This window comes from Ailuropoda melanoleuca, chromosome 11 (genome assembly GCF_002007445.2).
Source record: "Ailuropoda melanoleuca isolate Jingjing chromosome 11, ASM200744v2, whole genome shotgun sequence".
NCBI lineage: Eukaryota > Metazoa > Chordata > Mammalia > Carnivora > Ursidae > Ailuropoda > Ailuropoda melanoleuca.
In genome coordinates this window covers 30,224,438-30,250,777 of record NC_048228.1, presented here as the reverse complement: position 1 = coordinate 30,250,777, position 26,340 = coordinate 30,224,438, and the positions used below count along the sequence as shown (strand labels likewise).

Sequence of the window (26,340 nt, the reverse complement as noted above, 5' to 3'; positions counted from 1 at the left end):
TGTCTAAGAAGTTTTCTCCGTCTGCAATACACCAATAATGTAATTCTCAGAGCTGCTGGGCTGATTTCACAGTCCCATTGGCCAAGCTCACTGTGTCTTATAATTGAATCAGACCTCAGGTAGGAACTTCTCCACCAAGATGTCTGTCTTGAGAGCAGTTTTAATGTTCACATTCTTTCCATTTACCTCTGGCTTTTTTCATAGGCAGGGGTACAATTCGGCATTACCCAATGTCTTTCTCCATTTACCACACGATTTCCTCTCCTCTGCTTGGGACATAACTTCTGCAGTCTTCACATTCTTTTCCGCCACCACCGTCTTTACTATACAATAATATGACTTACATATAAATATAGAAACCCACATCCTCAAAGAGGGAGAAAAAGAAAGGACCACCTGCTAGAACACAGATCCGGGAAGGATAGGTAATTTCAGGGAGCCCTGGCAAGGACTCTGCCGTTTACACTAGCTTGTAAAAAGTAATTGTGAAACTTAAAAAAAGAAATCAAATTAGATGTGTTGTGTGTGTGTGTGTGTGTGTGTGTGTGTTTTGTTCTGCACCATCTTGAATTAAATAGGAAGAAATCTAATAATACGCTGTAGTCGCAACACGAAACAAGAGTGTTAACAGCTTACAAACACTGCTGGGAACGCCCAGTTCTCTTCTGAGACACGGGGCATACAAATGAGTCCAATGTGCAGAATCTTCCTCTGGGCCTTGTAGTCACACGTGCCACAGATGGATGTGTTTCTTTCCAGAGAACCAGAGGCTGCAATTCTGATTAGATTCAAGCTCAAGGTACAATTTAGCAAATGCTACATGCTTTATTAATGATTTTATGCACCTGTGAGGTCTACTTAGGACCCAGAAGTTAGGTAAGAATATAGAAACAGTCTCTTGAAATATATATCATAGCTATCTGTATATCTTCTTAGAAATTATGAAAAAGCCTAACGTAGTTTATGAATTTGATTTTTATAAGTAGTTTTCTAAAACAAGCCTACACATAATTTTTCCCCTCAACAGTACTGATAAAATACAGGGCACCTTTTTCTTTCAAGTATTTGGGTAAAATAGTATACCCTGAGAATTTGGGGTGCAAACCTACACCTTGTAAACCGTAGAATGAAACTCCTTAAGCACCACGTAGGAAAATGTATACCATGATAGTTTTTAGACACAGAGACTATTACTGAATGTGTTTTCTCGTGCACATATATATATACTTATCATGAGATTATATAGTCAATCTACTTAAGAATTAATACTGTCCTGCAGTCCAAAGTATTATTCAGGTAGCATGAGCATTCAATTTGTAGCAAACACAGACTTCATTTCTATGAAGTATGAACAGAATTAAAATGCATGAAATCTCTTTAAGAGGCAAGAATGATAAAGTCAAATCTGAAATTAAGAAATTTCTATCACTAGATAGTTCCTAGTGTTATAAGGATGAATTTGAAATGTGTGCTAACATTTGAGATTTGTCATAAAGCTGTCGAAATGTAATTTGGTTTAGCTTATCTACTCAGTGATGTATAGAGAGCCACGTACACGCAAATGTATAAAGACATATATGGACATACAGAGAGCCTATATATTAAGTCACTAACGGCATATTTGGGCTTCATTTAATCCTGAGGGCAATTTCAGTGAGTGCTTTTAAGAAAATATATTCTGGTGGATTAAAGTTTTCATACTGGTTACAAATGCATTCAGTTTTCCAGAAATGACTCAAATGGAGCCTATTTCAACCTGACCATTTAACCAACAGGGGGAAAGAGGAAACGGGTCGAGGGTTTCTACACACAACGCCCTGTGGTTCCTCTGGAATACTGAGTCACACACGTAACCCTGAGAGGAAATGGCAAAAACCGGACTGTACAATTCTAGTTTGACTCCGGTGCAAGGCACTGTTTAGGAAATGCCACGTGCTTTATCGATGGTTTTGTGTACATAAAACATAGAAGAGTAGTTCAGTAGCTAAAGGGACAGTGTCAGGGTAACAGCTTTACGGATAAGAAGGCTTCATAGATTCTTATTTTATCCCACTTAACTTTGGTTGAAATAGGAAGGGCACAACCACTTCATTCAAATAGCAAGGCAACCTCGAGAAATAATAAAACACTGAAAACAGGGGCACCTGGGTGGCTCAGTCGGTTAAGTGTCTGCCTTCAGCTCACGTCATGATCCCAGGGTCCTGGGACCGAGCCCCCCATCGGGCTCCCTGCTCAGGGTGAGCCTGCTTCTCCCTCTGCCTGCAGCTCCCGCTGCTTTGGCTCTCTCTCTCTCTAATAAATAAATAAAATCTTTAAAAAAAAAAGCACTGAAAATAAGGATTTGGATTTACCTCATGTCTTTAAAAATGTTCCTCGCTATCACCTGAGGTAGTAAAATGGCCAGCAGCGTTGGTCTGGTGTTGGGTTGGATGAAATAGAGAACCATAAAATTATCAATCAACAACGTGGCATTCATAGAATATTATTTTTAGAGTTACAGTGTTAACCACGTGGACATTTACTACATCCTTGACAGCTTCTTAGAGGATGTGGCCTCTCTGATAGAGCTGACAAGTGAAAAGTTCTCTTTTCTTTCCTAGTTTCTGTACTAGTTTACCTGGAATTTAAGGCTCAGGTCTGCTGGTGATAAATAATGAGAAATAGCTTATGGGGTCCCAGGCCCTTGGTAGGTGAGCACTCTACCACATTTGCCGGGGAAAGAATGTCTCTCTTTCTGAAGACCTGGCAAGCAGTCGGTTACTCCATACGGTCACCGACGATACTCACCCGGTAGGATCATGTTAGCCTTTTCCTAAAAGTCACCCACGGTTTTAAAACAGTCTTGTCAATTCTGGTACGATCTCCCCCCAGATCCTAGATCAGCTTTGCCAGATGTGTTCAAACACTTGAGAATTCATGGTGCTGCATTGAATATTACAGGTTGGAGAGCTCTGAAATTGATTGCACGTTCTTCTTTGAATATTAAGTGACCTCATACCCAGCCAATCTCTGCAGAAAATAAGGAATGGCTGATGCTGTCAGAGAAGCTCTCCAGTGGTGAAAAATTAAGTCAGTTCTGGGGCAAAGCTGCTGCTGTGCCTGGGTGAGAGGACCTCCATGGCCAAGGACAAGGCTTTCCCCAATACAGGACAAAGGCATCTTGTCTATGCACAGAGGCTGTTTTATATTTCATGCTTCATTTCATCGCTCATCAGTGCATTGATTGAATTGTGACCAGAGCTGACTACTCCTGCCTTAAACCTTTTCTTCTACCCAACAGCATTTCTTTTTAGAGCAAGATCCCTTTAAGGAAGGCCCTAAAAGTGAAATCAAGTTATTTTTCCTAAAGGAGTCTGATATGGGAAGCCTAACTACAAAGTAATGAGATTATGTAAATCATACAAAAATCAGTCTCGGGTTTTTACTCACATCTGAGTTGTGAGTAGCATAAAATGCTGTGGCTTCGAGAAAAAATTTTAAGCAGAAACCAAAGACTGATGATCATTAAAATCAAAAGGATCTAAAAGAAATTCACCTGGATGCCTTGTCTTCGAATAAATAAATAGATAAGAGGAGATTCCTTAAAGAAAGTCTGAGAGAACCTTCAAGTTATTCTCTTTAAAAGTAAGAAATATTTCAACGTATCATTTTTCGAATATATGTTGACACACTTATTAATGATGACAATCTAAATATTTATCTGTTCAAACAACTCTTCAAGACTCACTGTGAACACTCACTAAAATAACCTTCAGAATCGAGTTACAACTGAGGCAGTATTGAAAGTCGCCGAAAGATTCTGTGATTTGGATTCTCGACACCTCGACACCTCGTAAGCCCATAAGGAGCAAGTGATGCAATCCTAGGTTGTTGCTTTCGGTAGGGCTGGGGCTGGAGAGCATCAGAGCCGCTGAATCAGTCTACATTTCACTCTACCGCCCCAAACAGGTGGCTCCTCAGACTCCAAACAATCCGTGAGAGAGGGGCAAGCAACTCCAGAGGGAGGGACTCACTGAAGAAGACAAACAGGCTATCCACTCACAACAAAGGTTGGACTCCTAGAGGCAAAGAGGTATTCTATACCTTTCTGAGACTAAGAACTTAATTTTCAACGCAATCACTGGCTCTTCGGTATTTCAAGCCATTCTACTTTAAGGCAACAGATAGCGTCGTGGCGTTGTACAAATGGGAAAATTAAAACAAAGCCCAAGACTTACAACCACTAGCTTTCACAATCACTTCGGAAATCATGCTGAGCCCAATAAAAGAACATGTGGAACATAAGCAAGGGAATGACTAGGCTCGGCCGGTACATGATTCAAAACGCAGACCCACTGTATTTAAGATCGGACCTGTGTTCCGACTCTGTCAGCTAATTCGAGAACCTCTACGGAGATCCGTGATCCAAATCATTGATCCGCCGGCAGCCTTTCCGACAGAACCAACCTCATTGTGTCGTATGTTTGGATTGAACTATGAGAACGCTTAAGGGATGGTTGGCCTAGTCACAAGTACAGGAGGGAAAGATGAAGAGAAAGCTTATCTTCTGTATTAAAGTATAAAAAGAAATCGTTTCACAGGGGAAAACTGCAACCATTCACTCAGCTTAGTAACACTAAAATAACACAAACTGTCTTAACAGGGCTGTTCAGGAAAATATAGAAACTTACACACTTGGTTTATAAGAAGCAAAAACTAAGAATAACACAAGTAGAGGAAGTTTTTCAGCTGAATTCTTCGTGCTGTTACAACGCAAACTTCAGATTACAGAATAGTCCATCTTCTGTCTTGCTCCTATGAACAAACATAGTCGAAGAGAAGATCGTTAGTTCTAAAAGTAAATCTCACTTCCCAACAAGCAAGCAAAATGTCAGGATACATTTTATTTAACTATTTGGCTAATTTCAACATTACTAATGATGAAGTTCACATCTTCAAATGTGTTTGGCAAATGTGTTTCTGAACTTACTTAGACATTAAACTGACTTCAAGAAAGTGCCCAGAGTGGAACCTCTCTTTGAAGCTTGAATTAAATCCAATCAACTGTTCGAAGATGATTTTAGAGTTAAATGTTTAGTTTCATTGAAATCTTCCCTAGCAGAGATAAAACAGTATAATAGATATGTTCCTAAAACATGCAGAAATGATATTTAAGCTAAGGAGAAATATCTGAAATTTATCATGAGATAGTAATCTAGCTAAGGGAGTAAACTCTATACAGAGAATTCTTAAAAGTGAATGATCACAACTTAAGTAGTGTAGAATTCCATACAGTGCCTTTTGATTAAAACGAGATATACTGGGGGCGCCTGGGTGGCACAGCGGTTAAGCGTCTGCCTTCAGCTCAGGGCGTGATCCCGGCGTTATGGGATCGAGCCCCACATCGGGCTCCTCCACTATGAGCCTGCTTCTTCCTCTCCCACTCTCCCTGCTTGTGTTCCCTCTCTCGCTGGCTGTCTCTCTCTCTGTCAAATAAATAAATAAAATCTTTAAAAAAAATGAGATATACTGATTAGACCCTGTAACTTACTTAAATCCATTCTATCACAAGCACTGACAAGTTCAAACTGAAAACGAGCCCTGTCGAGCTCTCTATATATACAATATATTTACTAACACTTTGCCTAAAAAAATTTTTTTTAACATTTGAGAATTGATATTCGAACACAATATTATGAAGACGGAAGTAGAGTGTCCTACAGGTAATATTTGTCAGGGATTAAGAAGATTCTATCATGTGAAAAATAACCTCTGAGTAGTATCAAACAATAGCTATCTAATCAATTCTATGCAATCAGAATAGCTCGGCAATGGATATTTTATTCCTGTCATGTAAAAATGGACCTGTGTTAAACACATAAGAAAAAAAAGTCTATAAGAATAATTATGATTATGAGGACACCCGGGTGGCTCAGTCGGTTAAGTGTTTGCCTTCGGCTCAGGTCATGATCCCAGGGTGGTGGGATTGAGCCCTGAGCCCATGTGGGGCTCCCTGCTTACCGGGGAGCCTACTTCTCCCTCTCCCTCTGCCCCTCCCCACCATGCTCTTTTTCACATGTGCCAGCACTCTCTCTCAAATAAATAAATACAATCTTTAAAAAAAGAATAGTTATGATTTCATATGTATATATCTCACGTTTGTTTATTTTATTCTTCTGTATTTTATATTGAGGAATGACCTTCAAGATGAAAGGGGTTGTGGTAGGTTTGGACACTTCTCATTTGCTAAATTTAAGTTTTTGAACCTTAGGACATATAAAGCAGCAACCAGAAAAGAAAATATAATTACAAGCAGAGGAGAAGAAAATAGAAGACTAAGAAGAGTAATTTCAGATTCAGGGACCCAAGGATCTGACAACAAGATCAGCTCAGGCTGAGCCCATCATGAGGCAAGATTTTGCAAAGATTCCCTGAGCAGGGTGAGAAGGACACAGGGTGGTGGTGGGGGGGGAGTGCGGGGGGTTGCCGACAAGGGTGGAATGGGGCAGGAGGTGAGCTGCGGGACGGTGAGAACAGTCTGAGAAATGAAGGAGAAATCTACTTATACAATCTACTCGGATCGTTTTCAGGGACCCACAGTCCAGATATCGCCTTCCCATTCATTCCCAGGACACTGGTTCTGCTTACATTAACTTCAGAGGACTTTTACTTGCAACTCTGAAAATAATAAAGTTGCTCCGACTCCTATTAAGGGTAAAATAACAAAACCACCAGTTTAACCTACCAGAAGATCATGAAGAAGTCAGTAAAGAGGAGAGGGGTGATGACACTGTGTCACCAGGCAGTTTGGGCTCAATGACTTCCCGTGATTATAGGACCAGGCGGTTTGGCCTGGATGACTTCCTGTGATTATAGGACCAGAACACATGACAGAGTTCCTCAGGGCTGCTGGGTCAGATTTTCCCTTGCCCCATGCAGACCTGCGCCCAGACAGAGAGGCAAATCTACATGCGGCTGGCAAGCCATATCCAGAGTTATATAACATTCTGGAAGGCCTTGGTCCTAGAGTATCCTGACCCACAGCCAACTGGCCTCCCCAAGAGATAAGCCAGCTCAGAGGGGACCGCGGGGCTGTGGGCACTGCCTTCAGTTGGGGGGAAATACACAGCAATCCTGAACGCAGACCCCTGATGCTGGGTGCCCTGGAAACCTGCCTAGATCAGGGCCAGTTTGCTGCCCTGGTGAGGGGTCCTCAAGGATGAGGGGCTTCTGAGGCATTCAGGACGTTCATAGCTGTTTGCTAGGTCTTTCGTACTGGTTTTAGAACTCAATCTTCACAACACTCTTGCAACATATTTTCATTTTACAGTTGAAGAGACCAAGGCCCAGACAAGAAAAGTCACCTGCTGAAAGTAATACGAGCATTAGAATTTGAGCCAGAGCTGCCCGACTTCAAGGTGCATATGCTTGGCCTTTAGTCAAAGCCCCACAGTTCCCCTTCAACTACAACGCATGAACCCATTAACTCACGTGGGCACCCCACACCCACCCCTCCCCACGTACCACAATACCCCCCTACCCCCACCCACTGGCAGCCACAGCCACCCCTAGAAGTTCTGAACCTGCCTTGAATTCTCTTTGAGGCATAAGATGTTCAAGTAACTAAGGACAGCTAACATGGAGACTTAGTATCTGCTAGACATTGCCAGATTCAGGGTCAATTTGTTACCTGATTCTCCTCCCCCTTTTCCCAGGGAAGGGAAGAGGGACAATTGGCCACAAGAAACTGAGGCATGGGGACCCAAGAGCAAAAGAAGCAGGCATAGAGGGGTCACCCAGGACAGCGTGGGCCACAGAGCTGGAAGGGCCCGGACTACAGCTGACCTGTTCATCTGGGACATGTCATTTTTTCATGGGTCAAACAGGAATTAGAAATAGTACCTACTTACTTTAAGAATCAAATGGCATGATATTAAGTCTTGATATATAATCAATGATTAATTCCCATCAGCTATTATTTTTCATTTATTATTAATTTTATAGACAGTAGAGAAGAAAATATAAAGGCAAGCCAATTGCAGAGAAAGACACACAGGTGTAAGCTGGAGGGAAGCTAGAATCAAAGACAAGAAAACGGGGAAAAGGTGAACAAGACATGAGGAAGATAATAAAAGAGCAGCTATAGATAACCGAGAGAGGGAGCTAAATGAGGGGGAAGCAGAAATCAGCGAGGTGATTCAGGAGTGTAATTACAGAACGCACGACAAACAAACGAAGTGTCTGGTTGCGGCCTGCAGCCCGGCCCCTGGCCTCCCCACACGAAGCCACCAAGAGAGTGCAGGTGCGGCAGCAGGCAGGGAGCACCTGTCCTTCCCCCCAGCCGGTGATGCAAACAAATCGCAGGAAGGAAAAGCTGAGGAGCGGGGAAGAAGCAAGCTGGGGCATCACACCAAATCAGCCGGAAGCCAATGGGAAAACAGAGACCGTAAAAGAGAATGAAATCACCAAACAAAACACAGAAAAGCAAAAATCAGTGAAAACTAAATTCCCAAACCTATGGTAAGGGAAGATAGGGTTGGGGAGTGAATGGGTAGGACAGACAGCAGGAAGGACGGCCACCAAAGAGGAGAGGCCTCCGAGGGGAAGAGAAGAGGCGAAATGAAAAGCAGGAAAGAAGCCAGCTGGGAAGAGATCCTGGCATCAGATAATTGGGGTTTTGAGTCCCAACTCTGCCCGCAGGGACACTGTGACGTAAAAAGGGTCACTTAACCTCTCTGAGCCCCAATTTCCTCCTGCAGTGTTATTTTATTTTATTATTTATTTCTTTATTTGAAATTTATTTAAATTCAATTAGCCATCATTAGTTTTTGATGTCGTGTTCAGTGATTCATCAGTCGAGTATGACACCCAGTGCTCATCCCATCACGTGCCCTCCTTACTACCATCACCTGGTTCCCCCAGCCCCTCCCCTTCCTCCCTTCCAGCAATCTGAGTGCCAGTGACAGGGTTCGATGATCTGAGGAGCCCTGGAGGGCTGCCCCTGCGCCCAGCCCCACTCTCTTTCTACCTCAGCTGCTGCTGTGTGGGGCTCCATTGAGGGGGCGGAAAGAACCCGGAGGAGGCAAGGAAGAGAGTCCAAGGTGTAGGAGTAACGTGAAGCACACCCCGAAATGAAACGACAAGTGGATCAAGCCTTACAGGGAAAAAACCAGACATTCAATGAAACTAAACAATTGCGTGACCCACCGCGGGGCAGGCGTGGTGCCCATTACAGTCTTCTCTTGCTATTATTACGTATTTATTTTCTCTTTATGCCCCCGCAAATGGCATTTGTGATCAAGTCTGAAGGAAAGTTTGTGCACAGGGGGAGGGGCAAAGGGAGAGGGAGAAGCCGGCTCCCCGCCGAGCAGGGAGCCTGATGAAGGACTCGATCCCAGGACCCTGAGATCATGACCTGAGCTGAAGGCAGATGCTTAACCAGCTGAGCCTCCCATATGCATATTAGATTTGAACGTATTAAAACAAAACTTTGGCATCGAAGTAGGTGGGCAGGAGAAAGCATGAGTGTGAACATGTCGGGGAAGGAAAAATACAGCTACGTGTATCAAAATGACAGAAAACTCAACCAAAAAGAATCTCATCAGAAAAGGCATCAAAGATCCTGAGGAAAAGGGACTTTCAACCCAAAGTCAATAAACAACAAAGGCCTAAAACAGAAAAAAGGAGAAAACAGCAAAGTTTGGCAACCGGTGTGCCTAGCACACTGGTGTGTCACGTCCAGGGCTCCCATTGTGACTACCGGCCGCTGGGCCACCGGCTGTGAACTGCCTCCATTGGCCACAATGTGTGACATCATTACTAAGGAAGGATAAAGGAAATAATATTGCTGATTATCTTCTTAGCTGGGCTGTGACCTGGCAAAGTTTGGGGAATGCCGCCACATGGACCCCAGGGAGGCAAGAAGCAGCAAGACCCCTGTGAAAGCTGAACCAAAGGGAAATTCATAACCTCATAATCAGAGAGAGATCACAGCAGCTGGTTATGCTCAGATATACACAGGGGGAGAGAGCAAAGCTCCCTGTTACAAAGTGCAGCTAAAAATAGACGATGAAATACTTATTATTTGAGCTGGAAGGAATCTTAAAGGTTAAGACAGGACTTGAATCCTGGTTTCACAGTTCTGCGTGTATGGGTCTGTGTCCTCCCTCCGGCGTGCGGGTTCTTGGCCTGTGGGACCATACGGGATCCCCCGTGGGTGGTCAGCCTTACTGCATAGTACACCGTGGCTGGTGGAGTGTAAATATGTAATTCGTGTTCTTTGGATGAATGAGGGAATGAGCGCATTTCATTCATTTTATACAAACGTCCGGAGAGGCAAGCAGGAGAGCCAGGCATGCTGGCCGTCATACAGAGCTCATTATGCTTCTCTGCCATACTTCCTTTGCCCCAGGCCTCCCACCAAGAGGCTCACAGTGTGGCCTGGGGTCCAAGAGCCCCTTCTGCAGGTCCTGGCTTACTTCATCCCCTGGGCACTGTGGCAAAGCCATTCCAATCTAGCCCTAGTTTTCTTCTCCGTGAAATGTTGTGATTGGAGCAAATCACTGGTGTGACTTCTTAGTTGAAAGGGGCACAGAAACTCCTACCCTACCTCAAGGAAGGTCTCTGAAGTCAGCCTGGTGTCCAGAGGAGATCTTGACGTGAAACCAGCTTCCAGGACTTCCCACCCTGACCTTCCCTAGGAGCTTCTGTTAGTCAATGAGTGTGGACAGTGTAATTTTTTATTTTTACATATCTGACCAATGTTTACAATATTTTGCACACAAGAGAAGGAACTGCACACTTCATTTTTTTAAATGTATCTGACTTTCTTTGGAAAGTGGCATAGAACTCTCAGGAAGGTGAGTTTTGAAGGATTTTAGTTAGTAATGTGAGTTTGGGTAGTAGATTTTTGCCTGTATACAAAACGCTAATCGCTAGTTCCTGACTGGTCTTCAATTGAGAAGTCGGCTTTTGTACGTCTATCTTTAGGGCTGTGGACTGAAATAAAAGGCTGTGCTTTCAAAGGGGAAAAACTTTAAAAAAAAAAAAGTTACTGTTCAAAACCTCAAACACTCAAAATTTGGATTTATATTTGTGTCTGACGGCAACAACTCCACGCCTAATCGCTCCAGACACAGCAGACAGGAGAACAGCCAAAAGCAGCTGCTAGAGGGACAGCATACGAGTGTGTGCCCGTTTGCTCCCTCCTCTGTGCCCTGTCCTCTCCTCCCCTCGCTTCTGCACCTCCACGGCTCCCACAGAGGCCTCACGGGATTAGCTGCCCCAAAATAGCTTTAGGTAAACATATCACCTGTCTGGAAGATTACAATATTTTTGTCTAGAGGCTACTCTTTTCTTTCTGCAAACCTAAGTGTCTAATTCTGAGCCTCTTCCATATGCATATTAGATTTTCTTTACATTGAATGAAAGATGCATTATTTACCTTTAATCCCCACACCCCCTCCTTGTGATTGTCACACACCGCCGGTTGCAAACTCTTAGGAAGAATTCAAATGATCTATTTCTAGACTGCGAGGAAAATGAGGCTTGGGCTCTCATTTGAATATTTAGAGCAAGACCCAAGGATTTTTGAACAGTGGCCTAATGTCTACGAGTCTAATAAGCACAATGCATAGTAACAGTCCCTGGATTTGGCAAAGGTTTTATACTTTGCAATATACTCTGACGTCATATTGTTGGCATGAGTGTCATGAGTCTAAGGGAGTGTATATGCCCAAGAACACACAGCTGGTGAGAAGACCAAGCTGTGACTCTAATTCAATGATCCCACTTCCTAATTTAAGGCTCTTTCATTGCACATAGAAACAATGTTCTTCTGTTCCTTTTAGTTCAGAAAGGAACTCCAGCTCCCTTCTTGGTTCAGTAGGATCCTACCGAAAAGTGAAAGTCCTAGAAGCATATATGAGGCCAACACATTCTAATTTGAAAAGAACAGGAAAATGAGGGGACAGATTTGTCCCCACACTACTGACACCTTTGTGCTCCTATCTGAAGGCTGCCTGTTTTACGTGTTTGACCTCAAGTGTCCTGGTTCAGACAAGCCAAACTCACTTCTCCTATCAAGTTCCATGGACTGTATTTACAGCAAGAATTCCAGTCTGTGAAGGTGGATTGATTTGGGTGTTAGGAATCTACTTTATCTGATTTCTTTTAAAGGGGTGCAAGTGAAGGTTGATTACTTTCTGAAGGGAGAGAAGGCAGACATGAAAAGGAGCATCTTACAGGGATGAGCAGCCTGGCATAGTGGATTCAGTCTGATCAGACTGGATCAAAGCCAGCAGCCCGTCCAAGCAGCCATTGCACCTGGAGGATCTCCCCCTTTTCGTGGAGGTCCAGCGTGTGTGTGTGTGTGTGTGTGTGTGTGCGCGTAAGGTATATTAAAGACCTCGAACTCGCCCTCAGAGAAAGTACTCTAATTGGAAACAGAAAAACAAGAGCTTAAAAAATACAGTCCCTTTGTATAAGAAATGTCAAGAGAAAGATGTGGTGGAGATAGAGAAGCCTTTCTACAGATTTTAGAAAACCTCCTAACAAGAAAATGTCAGTGTGATTCTCCCTTCTTGTGAGGGGAAACTAGAGTAACGGTGTTCCCAGTGATCTCTCGGGATATTCGTGCCTTCTGTCACTGGGGCTGCTGGGAATACAGTGAAGCTCGTGACACAAAATCCAGACCGGGTTTTCCTTTCTTTCCCTTGCCAACCTTCACCGAAGGCTAGCCTGACAGATCTAAGGTTCACTTCCCTCCTACTCACTCACCGGTGGGAAAAAACACTCAGGCAGCTTGCAAAGGTCAATGGGGGGGAAGGTCGGCTGCGGGGATTGAGGAGTGGGAGGAAGAGGAAACTTGGTAAGAAAATTAGCTCCTTCATCATTTGGTTGGGGTTTCGTTCTGTTCTCCCCAAATGTCCCTTTGTACAGCCAGCCTCCTCTGCCACTTCAAACACAAAGCAATAGGATTGCTCCTAATCCCTGAAAACCGATTACCAAAATAACGTTCACTCACCAGCAGCTGCTCCGTTCTGCTTTCTGGTGACCGCTCCTCATCTGTGTTCCACCACAAAGCTCATGGTGGTGCCATCAAAGGAAGGGGGAGCAATGATCCTCGGCCCCAGGGGTTGCGAAGTGATGCTGATGACAGGCTTGCCCTGCAGCTGGGCGAAGCCTTTGGCCCCGACCAGCTGGGATGTGGCTGCTGGGGCCGAGGAGGAAGAGGAAGCAGAAGACTGACCAGAGGCCATGAAGTACGGGGCCTCGGTGAATGTCGCAGCTGCCGCTTTGCTGGGGGGCTCTGTCGCCATGGAGGAGAGCTCGCTACCTGCTGGAGTGTGAGCAATTGGCGTGGGCTGCAGGGCACTGGTGGGTAGCACCGTGGGCAAAAACCCAGGGTAGATCATGTAGGCGGGTCCATAGGCCCCAGGACTCAGGGCCAAGGGAGGCACAGGGAGGGACATGGGAGCCACAGCCTGCTGCTGGGAGGTCATGGGCACATCCACATACTGCCCCGTCTCAGGGTCAAACAGTCTTCGGGTCATGGGCTGTACTGGTGTGTCCACCAGATAGTACTGGCCGGTCGTCACATCCAGGAGCATCTTGCGCTGGGTCTGCTGGGGCTGTGGCTGCTGGAAGGGGTCTGCGCGGACTGAAGCTGGGCCTGCAGGTGCTGGGGCAGGCATGCTGGGTGGGGAGAAGCAGAGGACCTGGGCCTGGGCTCCCTGCAGAGTGAAGGGCAGTGGCTGCTGGTGGTAGACGGCAGTGGGGAGATGCTTAGGGCTCTGTGGCCCTGTGGGGGCAGCCACTGTCCCCCTGGGGTTCTCGGGTTTGGTACGCCAAGCTGGCCAGCTGGTTCCACTGACCTGAGAGCCTTTGGGACTACTAGGGACCTGGCTGCGGGCGCTCAGGGGGGGCAAGCTGCAGAGAGTGGCTGCTGAGGAGGCTGGGGGGCCCTCCCTCCCAGCCCCCGGTCTGCCTGGAAGCTCTCCGGTTGTAGAGCTTCCTTTAAGGGGGATGGACAGGTAATTCTCACAGTCACTATTGTTCTTTTCCAAATTGCTGCCATTTTTCCTATTGGTCACCTCATCAGGAGGTGCCCGTGTGGCCGGAGAGATCCTGAGGGACCGGAGTCCCTGGGATTTGATGCCCTTTGCCGCGGAAGGACTCTCTGGAGAAGGCCCTTGGGGGAACTTGCCAGCGACACCCCCTGTTTTCTGGGTGCTGCTGGCACTCACCGTGAACACGTTTCGGTTGCTGGGGAGTGGTGGGAGGGGCTGCAGGGGCTGGGTTCTCTCCACGTCCTTGTGGACTGGGGGAATATAGAGGGATCGTGGCCTCTCCCTGGCCAGGTTCTCAAAGGCGGCTGCCCTGGCGGACACACTCTCGGCGCTGGGGTTTGAGTTTCGCCGCTGCAGACGCTCCACGGGGCCCCCACGTAGCACCACGCCGCCTTTGTTGCCGGTGCCCCGCTCCTCCAGCTCACTCAGTCGTTTGGCCAGCTTGTCCGGGTCCCCCTCAGCGCTCGCAGCCCCTTCCCTCTCCTCACTGGCAATGAGCGACAGGACATGGCTATCCATCATCATGGGCAAAGGGTCACTTTTGCGCTTCCACTCGTTCCTATTGAAGCTGTACAGCTCTTCCATGGACCTCACGGCGGCCGTCAGCTTCTCCAGGGCATTCCGAGACGGCTTTGGGCCTTTCCCTTCCTCCTTGACCTCCTCCTCCTTGGCCTTCTCTGGGGTCTTCTGAGCAGAAGCCTTGGAGACGATCTTGAGCACCGGCAGGTAGGAGCCCTGCTCAGGCTTATTGGGGGCAATGGTGGCCACAGGCAGCCTGCCAGATGCCCTATGAACCAAGACTGTCCCTTCTGGTGAGGACGAATTCAAGAACCCGCCGCTGCCACCTTTGCCTATGTTCTCTCTCGGCTCCCGGTCCATGCTATCTTCCCTCTGGTTCACCACCGCCTGGCACGTAATCACTATGGGGGAAAGGGATCTGGATCCGCCCCCTGCAGTGGCCAGCTGCCTGGGTTTGGGCCCGGTCAGCCCCTGCTCTGGGGTAACGCTGCCCTTGTCACTGCTGTCCCCTGACCCTTTGATTAGTTTCCTGACATCTCTCACCTGGTGGAGGGGACCTTGGGCCTTGGACTTGTCTCTGACGTCTCTCACCTGGAACTGGGGCACTTTGTCCAGGTTGTCTCCCCGGAAGAGCTTCTGCTGCGCCCTGCTGTTGTCCTCAACGGTCTTGAAGAGGTTAGAGGCGCTGCCACTGGCCAATTTGGGCGTGAGCAATTTGGCAATGTTGAAGTCCGAGCTTGGCTGTTGCACACTCCCCAGCCGGATCTTGATTTCGGGAGCCTTGGGCCGGATCACTGCCGTGGAGGTGGCTTGGGCAGCAGGGTACTTGGTAGCCTGCTTCCCCGGCTGCTTGTCCTTGGGGGTCTGCTGGATGTTGGGGACAAAGAGGCGCGACATGATGGTGGACTTGCTGGCAGAGATCTCTCCAAGATCAGCCCTCCAGTCTCCCCCTTTGGGAAGCTTCAGCTTTCCAATGGGGGCCTTTTCTTCCCGCTTCTCGGCCTCCTTCTCCTTCCAGGAGCGGAAGGCACTGTTCTGACTACGGAGGAAGATGCCTTTGACGGTCTCTGATGCGCTCTTTTTAATTTCACAGACTTCTTCGGTGTGTCCGTCCGAGAAGTGTCGGCCCGAGACTGCATTGCTCTCCCGAGGAGCACTGGCTTTGAAAATCGGCGACTTCGACTCGGCCGCAGAGCCCTCCGCGGCGGCGTCGGACACGCTGACCACCGTGTACTCGGAGCCGGCCTCTGAGTGGCGAGAAGTCTGCCTCTGCAGACCCCTCTCGCGCTGCTTCTCCGCTCGGGCCGGACCCTCGGTCTCCTTGGAGGTGCTGCAGAGGTTATGGTGGGATGTGTCTGTGACTTCTCCCCTCTCCATCTTGAACTCATGTTCCCGCTGCATCTTCTTGGAGATGACATTTTTGAGCAGACTGGAAGCAAACCTGGACTTCTTCTGCGGGCCGTCGGCGAGGGACGCAGGCTTGCTGCTCTCAGAGGCCTCGGAGCCATCGTCTGTGCACACGGACCCGGGGCCCTTGCCCGAGCCGCGGGCTGTTCTGCAGGGCCCAGTGGCTGAGCTGGCTTTGCTCTCGCTGCGAAAGTTCAGGGGCTCGAGAAGGGTGACCACGCGGGAGCCCGTCTGGACCTGCTTCTGGAAACACAGAGGCGTCTCCACATGTTTGATTTCCCCCTCGACTTTGCTGACCACGAACTCCAGGGCTTTGGTCTGGGACTTCTTGGACTGGATGTAGAGCTGGTCGGCCGTGGTCCTGGCCCCACCGCCCTTCCTCAGACCGGCGGCCACCGAGGCCGCACTGCCCCTGAGGAGGCTCTGCTCCACCCTGGCTCCGACGCCTCCACATTTTAAATCCAGGAAGGTCGACCACCGCCCAAAGCCGACTTCGGAAAGGGTGGAGGACTCCCGGGAGCTGATGTTCAGGGCCTCAAAGTAGGGGTAGGCGAGGCTCCGGAAGGCCCGGGAGGTCAGGTTGCGCACCTCCTTGTCCGCATCGTCCAGTTCACTCACGGCACTGGAGGCCCCGCTGGAGTAGTCCACCAGCTCCTTCGCCCGGATGGCCCCGCAGCGGGTTTGCAGGCGAGCAGGGACGGCGATGAATTTCTTTGCATGGTCCTGAGCCACGGCTGCAGCCGGGTCTTGCTTCAGTGAACTTGAATTGTGTTCAGCAGCTGTAGAGACGCGGAGGCTCATGTCGCCTTCATGCTTGGCAGCATAAATAATGTTTTGCTTTGCACGCACGTTGCTAGGCTCATTTATAGCCCGGGAAGTTGGTTTGATTGATAGGAGGATCTGGCTTGCTGCACTCCCACAGCTGCTTGCGGCGGCGGCTTCTGCCCCCGAAGCTGCCTCCGGGGGCTCCGGCAAGGGCTCACTCAGGGTGGCACTGCCAGGCCCAGTGGGTGGGGGAGTGGGGTCACTGTCGGAGGGGCCGCTGCCCACTTCCGTGCTGCTGGTGTGGCGACCACTGCCGTCTGCGCCGGGGCGGGCCGGGTCACTGCTGGTGGGGCTCGGAGTCCGGGTGTCTTGGGTGCTGGGAGTGGTGCTGAGGTAGCAGCTGTTGTCGTCGTCCTCTTCGGTCGGGGTGCTGACGTCCCCCGGGGTCTCGTCGCTGCCACCAAAGGAAGCGTAGTCCACGAATGAGTAGATGACGTTGTTGTCCTCGAAATCCCAGCGGGAGGCCAGTCCCACATCAAAATCCATGTCCTGCTCCACCTCGCTCAGCTGGATCTCGTGGGTGGTGATGTAGTGAGCCTCCTCATTTTTGGGGGGGTCCCTGCTGCCCCGAGACTTGGCAATAATGTCCCTGCACTCCGTTCCATCTCCCCCCCCTCCCCCTCTTCCTGCNAGACGAGGACGAGGTGGCCAGAGCCCCCGCTGATGAGGCGGTGTCCTCCATCTTGGAAAGGCCGCCTGCTTCTGCTCGGGCCGCTGGCGACGAGGAGCAGGAGGAGGAAGATGAGCAGTCGCTGGCCTCCTCGGTGCGGGCGAGCTGGGATCTGGAGAGTTCCGAGGAAGCAAGGGTCTCCGGGGGGGTGGGAGCCTCGCCCCGCTGGCCGCTGGGCTCCTCTCGGGCTTCGCCTTCGGGACTGCGGGGCGCCCTCCGCGGCCCCGGGCGCTGCTCCAGAGCGAGTGGCCGGGTGCGGGGCCTCTCCCCCTGGGCTGCGGCCGAAGCACACATCTCCGCGCACTCCGCTTCTCGCGGGGAGGAGGCCGGCGGCCTGGGCCGCGGCCGCAGCTGCTGCTTCGGCTGCGGGCTCTCCAGCGCTCGGCTCGCCCGGCCGCCCACCTCCCTCGGGCTGGCCTGCGGCCCGGGCTCCGGAGGGGCGGCTTCCGTCCCGTGCCCCGGCCTAAGCTGCAGCGACAGGAGGAGACAGTGGCGAGCGGCGCCGGGGCTGGCCCGGGTCCCCGCCTGGCCCTGGAGGGGCTGCAGAGTGGCACGAAGCAGGGCCCCACGTGCCTGGAGCGGGCCCAAGGCCGCCGGCAGCACGGCCGCTGCGGCCACCACCTCCCAGTCCTTCAGCCCCTGTGGCGGGGCCGCGACAAGCCCGAGGGAGGTGGGAAGGCTCCCGGAAGGGGCGGCAGAGGTGGTCTGGGGCCCGGGGGCTGCTGCTCCGGCCGAGATTGTGGCCGGCTTCCCGCGGCTGAGCTGTGCTGTCCAGTTGTTTGCCTGGCACCGTCGGCAGCGAGGAGTCTGAATGCCATCGGCCACGGAAGGGGCAGCATCTGTAGGTCGACTCAGGGACTTCCAGAAATGAAAGGAAAGCATGTGCTGTTTCTCGTGAAGCCTTGTCCCTTTCCTGGATGGGGCGAGAGTGGGTCACGTCATTCCAGAAATATTTTTAGTGTCTATTCCCTAGTCGTACTGAAACCACACTTGAGGGCAGAGAGAAGAGGCTCTGAGATGACAAGAGGAGGTTGAGGGCCGAGGGAGGCATGTGGGTTCTTACTCGAATCAGCACATGCTCTGTGTAAGCTAGTATACAGACATCTAGCAGGTAGGGAAGGATTCTTTACTCACTGCCATCTTTCACTCCCAAGGCTGACTAAATGGGTTCTTCCCCTTGTTCTTACATTAAATCCAAATTCTGCATTGCGTTTCAAACGAATTCAGGGCGATCCAGGAAGTTTTCAAAATCTCTCCTAGACATATGGTAGGCTTTCTGCTTGCCTCAAAATCTATGCATTTTCTTTTTCTTTCATCTCAAATCAGATGAGTTCTGGTAATAAAACTTTTCATAGGAATAAAATATTCCATCCCTCTTTCTCCAAAGCCACACTCTAAGAAACGTATCTGTTTGTTTCAAAATAGAATCCCTTCTAGAATCCTTACCGCGTTGACTTGAAGTATAAAAGGGCAATTTTCAAAGACCTAAGACCTTAACACTTTAAATAAACTTTTACGTACGTACAGTCCCTAAAAAGGAGCACATGGGGTCACAAATGAACACGACTTCAAGTCCCTGCAGTATCCAATCGATCTCAAAAAAAGTTCCTTAAACTTCTAAACTGTGGCAAAACAATAAACCCTCAAGTCTGAGCTGCAGCCTTATGACTCGGTTTCGCTGGAGGAATTCCAGACCTGCAGGGCGTGGAGTCAAAAGGCACAAAAGAACAACGAATACACTTACCCTTCATGAGTACAGTGCGGCTTGGAGGGAGGTTCACAGAGGAAATGTGACCCGCTGGCATGCCCCACGGACATGAAGCCAAAATCCCAGTTCACTGGCTCTGAGGTGCATCCATTTCACATAATTCAGTAGTCGTGCAAGGGAATTTGCCTGGCACCCCATGATGAGGGTTCTGTGCTGGCCACCCTCAGAGCAGATCCTCGGGTGCTATCCGTGGAGAACCACAACTCTTGGTTTTGGTGAGATCTGGCCCTCATCACCTGCCAGGCCCCATTTCACCACTATACATAGTCTATGTGTCACTTATGCCGATTGAATAAAGCACTATTTTAAACATCCACATTTGTGGGGAACAAAAATAACATCATCACCCATCCCCTTCCAACATGACTGCCACCCCCGCACAGAAAAATGTTCCTTCCTCTGGATAGGCGTGGGGGTAGGTTTGGAGTGGGAGCCCCTAACAACTGAAGCATTTACCTTCCCATACTTGAGATATGGAGACTACAGCCCTGCCATTCTCCCCATGACAATTTGCTTCTGCCCACATCAGTGCCATTAAAAACTCGACATAAGGAAAGACTGGAAATATCAAGTATCATGGTGTGGATATGGGCCAGAGCGTGAGGTGGAGAAGAAAAGAGAAAAGGAAACAGAAAGAAAGAGATAGAGGGAGAGGAAGGGAATGAAAGAACAAGAAGAAAAGAGGGAATTTGCTAAATTTGCAACCACCTTTTTTGATTATGGGGAACCAGACTTCATGGCACAAAATCCTAGCTTTTTAATGATAATAAAAATTTAAAAGTGAGAATCACCACTAAGAGTTAGATAGCACTTCCTGCGTGTGAAACGCTTTTAAATGTGTATGTATTAATTTATGTAATCCTCACAACAGCCTGATGAGTGAGGTGCAATTTTTATAGGTAGGAAAGCCGAGGCACAGAGATGCTAAGAAATTATGGATCAGGACTGCAACCCAGGCAGTCTGGCTCCAGAGCTTGAACCTGACCCATGAAGCTGCAGAGGCTTGCCAGCTTCTCGGCGCAAATGCTCTCCATGGCAGCAAAGGCACAAGTAGAAGGGAGCGGTGCGTCCATTGGGCAATTCCATCCACACGACCACAAACAGTCATGTAACTGCTTCTGGGTTGGTTGGTTTGTTTAATATCAACCTATGTATGTATTAGATACCCAGAGATTAAGGAACATGACCCTACAAATAAATGACATAAAATATCGTTGGTTGCTTCAGGCAAGCAGAGTAATCTCAATGCCCAATTTTAATCTTGCTTTGAGGCCTTGGACAATAAATCCTGAACACTGCCTCAAGCACTGCGGGCCATACACACTCCAAAGAGGAATAAAAGGCAGAATTTCTGCCCATCAAGGCAATTATAATCTGAGGAGGAATTTTCCAGCACTTTCCATACGGCCCTGTCTGTAATGATAACTCGATGTATTTCAGCAGTTTCTCCTTGAAGTTGGCAAAGTGCAAAATTGGAAGGTCAGATGCCCTGGGTGTAAGTTAAAGTATAATTGCTTAATGCCTGAAGTTAAGAAAACCTGCTTCCAGGGTCTTGCTTCCTCCAGAGACCAGAGCCCTAGCCAAAGCTCCCCAAGAGACAAAAAAAGAGGGTTATCCTAAAAGAGGTACTTACCTCCAAATTCTCTGCGCAGCTCTTTTTCTTTTTTCTAACTAAATGAATGCCAGTGTAGGAAAAACTTGTAAGAAAATCTTTTTCAAATAAAGTCAATTTCCAAAAAGTAAGGTTTCATTCAAACCACGAGTTCTATTTAAAATTCAGACAAGCAGAGAATTCAGAATAGGAGAGACTCTATTAAAAGATTGAAAAAAAGGAGAAGAAGAAGAAACTCATAAATGGAAAACAATAACCAACTACAAGGCAAACTCAGTGCAATTAAGAACCACAAACTGCCTGCCCCCTGCATTTTCAGAGTTCTCCTTCAGTATATGTTACTATGAAATACTCATTTGGTAGTCATCGAGCCTTATATTCCTTAATATGACTATAGTCATTTTTTTTTTTACAGATGAACTCAGTGATTGCCTACCTGATCTCACCACTTGAGCAATTAATAGTGACTAATGTCACCAGCATTAACCCATGTTAAGCAAGCATCCTTGCTAGACCAGGCAAGGTACACTTGGTAGATAACTTTATATGGGATTTGAAAGAGCAACAAAGGAAATGACTCAGTGTCATTATTTTTATCTCTGCAGAGAAAGTTCTTAGCATTCCCTGAAAGTCTTATGAAATGTATCATAGTCTGAGAAACTTTAACATGATTAGAGAAATTGAGAATGAAGGCCAGGCTATCCACCAGTTGGAAAAAGGATGTGGTTATACTTCAGTTCCATGACAGTGACCCCATATAATAGACTAATACATCTTTCAAAAGGAAGAGCACTTTAGCTGATATAGACTAGTAGCCGAGAAACAGAGAGATAGGTTTCAACTTGGACTCAAACCAGAAGTCAGAGAAGAGATTTACTAAACACAGACATTCTCAGGATTCTCTGGGGTGCAGTGAGAGAGAGATTTTGTGACTTCCCATAAACACCCGCACACCTATTCACACGCACTGAGGTGAAGGGGGAGTTTCTGTTGGTCACTGCTTAATGCCGGAGTGTGGCCAGCTGTTTCCGTTTCCTGGCCCAGGTGGGCGCGCCTGAGAGCTACACCTGAAGGAAAGGCATCACGTTATTTTTTATTTTTATTTATTTATTTATTTATTTATTTATTTATTTATTTATTTAGCCAGGGGTGCCAAAAAGTGTTTATTTATGCAGTTACTGAGGTAAAATATGTGTTTTGGCTTGTTTTAGCCTCTCAAAAACACCACGAGAGAGCAATGATTATTCCCATTTTATGGATAAAAAATTGAGGGTCGCGAAGACGTGTAGCTGTATGATTTTTCACAGCGAGTCCTGCTAGTGGCCTGACTGCCCGGTTCTGAGTGACTCGAGCCCACCTCGCTCAGTCGATGATTGAGCACTCAGTCTGCGAGGTGGAGGTCACAGGCTTCTTGCCACTGCTGGCCAATTAGCTGTCCCACAGCCTCCGCCAGCTGCCTGCACAGGGGACCAGCTGGTCACCACAGAGTCCAAGGAAACGGAGTGGCAGGATTAGTGTAAAACTATCCCTGTGAATAAAAAAACAGCATGTACCCTGAGGTTGAATAAGTAGCACTATCTGCTTGTGCAAAGAAGAGCACGTTGTTGTAGGAGCGTGCCTGCACATTGTACACGTAACCCCTTAGCTATGCCCTTAAAACTTGGAAGGACAGGAAGAAACCGTTCACCCCCCAAAATAAAACTTGACGCTCAAGCCTGCAACAGAGGGCGGCGGTGGTGCGAAATGATTCCCTACTTTCCCCCTCCAGTCAGGGGGTGTGTCAAGGAATTGCTTCTCTCTGGTCTCTCCCCCTCCGCCTCTCCTCTCTCAGTGGTCTCCTAGATATTGCCCTCTCTCTCCCACCCCTGTTTGCCTGACAGAAACTTCCATCTGGTTCTCTCTTGAGGGAGTAGTGGACGTTTTGGTGTTTCAGATCTTACTGGATAAGGGAAAATTATCCTTCCCAGACCCGTCTCAAAGTGAGACCCTGACAGGACAAATAAATCTTTCTCTGTGTTATAGTGACCATTTCGAATAGCCTAACTCCGTCCATCTCTGCAGACTCATCTCTTGGCTCTGGGTTATCCCAGCCTGCCGGAGGCAGGGTCCCTGAGAGCGGAGTTGCTAAGGGTCCCAGACAGCAGGTCAGGGAAGATGCGTCATTAGGCTTTAAAAGTTGCTGGAAGTTTTTCCAGGTTAGTGTTGAAACAGACTTTAAATAACCAATCAACTCAGCTTCCTGTCTACAGAATAACACGAATGACATTTCTGTGATTTTAGACAGGAATTTTTATTTTTTATTTTATTTTATTTTTTGTCTTTTAATTCTTCATATGGCCTTTTTGGGGCTAAAATCGCCTTTCTGTTTTGTGTTCCTTTGGGAAATATTTTCCCTTCCCACATTTCTGATTTCAGACTTCAGTGATTTCAAACATGAGCCTTTAAAGATATACTTAATGTTTTATTTTTCAGCTTTCTATTTTCTATGACTATTTGGAAATTATGAAAATTGTTTAAGATCTCATTTCTTACCTCCCTTCAAATCTTGCATTCCAATCTGCTCCAAACTCAAGTTTCGAGATGCAAATTAAGCAACTTTTTAGAAAACATTCTGATGATTTTCTATCTATCATACAGAATAGGAATATTAGGGTCCAATAATATATGTGCAGGGATGTTTATTGCAACATGATGTGATAGCAAAAAATTGGAAATCACCTACATATCAATCAGTAGAGGCATGGTTGATCAATTACAGTGCATGCACGTTATGGCACATTGTGCAGACATTAATTCTGCAGACATTAAATGAACAGGAACATATGTTCTGGTCTTGAAAGAATTTCCACAAAAAGAAAATTACAGACGAAATGTATTGATGCATGATTCCATTTCAAAGACAACAATAATAAAACTCTTTAAGGGAACACATAGTGGTAGCAACAGGAGATGTATAGATGCATAAACACCAAACTAACATCGTTTTTGTGCACTGGGAAGGCAAGATTGAACAATTATTATCAAATTTTCCTTTACAAGGCTTGGTGTTGTTCGAACGATTACAACAAATATGCTTTTCTTTTGTAATAGAAAACAAGAATTTTATTTTAGAAAAAAATTATTTCCTCTATAAACTTTCCTTAAGTTAAGCCCACTCAGCTTAGAACTGAAGCACAGACAGCTCATACAGGGGTAGACCAAGAGGTGGTCACTGCCCTCCACCCTCCCCCTCTCCTTTCTCAATGGTCTCCTAGACATTGCCGCCCCCTTTCCCCACCTGCTGCTTCCTTATTTTATAAATGTAGGGAAAGAAAGAAGTTCAAAGAATTTAAGCGACTTGCCCAAGGTCACACAGCTATGAGTAGCGGACAAAGACTAGAATCCTTTCTCCTGATGCCAAATGTAGTGCTTTCTTCTGTAGTGCTCAAACCTGGTCATCAAAGTGACCAAAAAGAAGAGAAGACTCAACTTCATTCTTAAAAAAATAGGGGAATAGTCCCTAAACAAGCAAATAACTTCATTGTGGCATCAAGTTTTATCCTAAAAACTAATGTCACTTACACCAACTACTGATACATGCAACAATACAGACGCATCTACAAATGCAACGTTAGGACAAGAAGCCAGCTACAAAGAAAGCATACTGGGGAATTCTACCAAACATTCAAAGAAGAAATAATACCTATTCTCCTAAAGCTATTTCAAAAAATAGAAACAGAAGGAAAGCTACCAAACTCATTTTATGAGGCCAATAATACCTTGATCCCCAAACCAGGCAAAGACCCCCTCAAAAAGGAGAATTACAGACCGATTTCTCTAATGAATATGGATGCCAAAATCCTCAACAAGATCCTTGCTAATAGAATCCAACAGTACATTAAAAGGATTATCCATCATGACCAAGTGGGATTCATACCTGGGATGCAAGCATGGTTCAACACTCGCAAATCAATCAATGTGATACATCATATCAACAAGAAAAGACTCAAGAACCATATGATCCTCTCAATTGATGCAGAAAAAGCATTTGACAAAATACAGCATCCTTTCCTGATTAAAACCCTTCAGAGTGTAGGAATAGAGGGTACATTTCTCAATCTCATAAAAGCCATCTATGAAAAGCCTACTGCAAGCATTATTCTCAATGGGGAAAAGCTGGAAGCCTTTCCCTTAAGATCAGGAACACGACAAGGATGCCCACTCTCGCCACTATTATTCAACATAGTACTAGAAGTCCTTGCAACAGCAATCAGAAGACAAAAAGGGATCAAAGGTATCCAAATCGGCAAAGAAGAAGTCAAACTGTCTCTCTTTGCAGATGACATGATACTCTATATGGAAAACCCAAAGGAATCCACTCCCAAACTATTAGAAGTTATAGAACAATTCAGTAAGGTGGCAGGATACAAAATCAATGCCCAGAAATCAGTTGCATTTCTATACACGAATAACGAGACTGAAGAAAGAGAAATTAGGGAATCCATCCCATTTACAATAACACCAAAAACCATACGTTACCTTGGAATTAACTTAACCAGAGACGTAAAGGACCTATATCCTAGAAACTATAGATCACTTTTGAAAGATATTGAGGAAGACATAAAAAGATGGAAAAATATTCCATGCTCATGGATTGGAAGAATTAACATAGTTAAAATGTCCATACTACCCAGAGCAATCTACACTTTCAATGCTATCCCGATCAAAATACCGAGGACATTTTTCAAAGAACTGGAACAAATAGTCCTTAAATTTGTATGGAACCAGAAAAGGCCCCGAATCTCCAAGGAACTGTTGAAAAGGAAAAACAAAGCTGGGGGCATCACAATGCCGGATTTCGAGCTGTACTACAAAGCTGTGATCACAAAGACAGCATGGTACTGGCACAAAAACAGACACATCGACCAATGGAACAGAATAGAGAACCCAGAAATGGACCCTCGGCTCTTTGGGCAACTAATCTTTGATAAAGCAGGAAAAAACATCCGGTGGAAAAAAGACAGTCTCTTCAATAAATGGTGCTGGGAAAATTGGACAGCTACATGCAAAAGAATGAAACTTGACCACTCTCTCACACCATACACAAAAATAAACTCCAAATGGATGAAAGACCTCAATGTGAGACAGGAATCCATCAAAATTCTAGAGGAGAACATAGGCAACAACTTCTATGACATCGGCCAGAGCAACCTTTTTCACGACACATCTCCAAAGGCAAGAGAAATAAAAGATAAAATGAACTTATGGGACTTTATCAGGATAAAGAGCTTCTGCACAGCCAAGGAAACAGTCAAAAAAACTAAGAGACAGCCCACGGAATGGGAGAATATATTTGCAAAGGACACCACAGATAAAGGACTGGTATCCAAGATCTACAAAGAACTTCTCAAACTCAATACACGAGAAACAAATAAACAAATCATAAAATGGGCAGAAGATATGAACAGACACTTTTCCAATGAAGACATACAAATGGCTAACAGACACATGA

At 46.8% G+C, this 26,340-nt stretch overlaps 1 protein-coding gene across 1 annotated transcript; it reads right to left on the bottom strand.

The window, feature by feature from the left end:
• Nucleotides 1-2,273: 2,273 nt before the first annotated feature.
• On the bottom strand, nt 2,274-19,447 carry C11H4orf54 (chromosome 11 C4orf54 homolog). Its single transcript, XM_034671591.1, is given in 4 exon segments — nt 2,274-4,794; nt 13,004-17,430; nt 17,432-18,382; nt 19,214-19,447. Coding segments are annotated over 3 exon segments (5,415 nt in total). The 5' UTR covers nt 19,288-19,447; the 3' UTR covers nt 2,274-4,794; nt 13,004-13,040.
• Nucleotides 19,448-26,340: the final 6,893 nt, after the last annotated feature.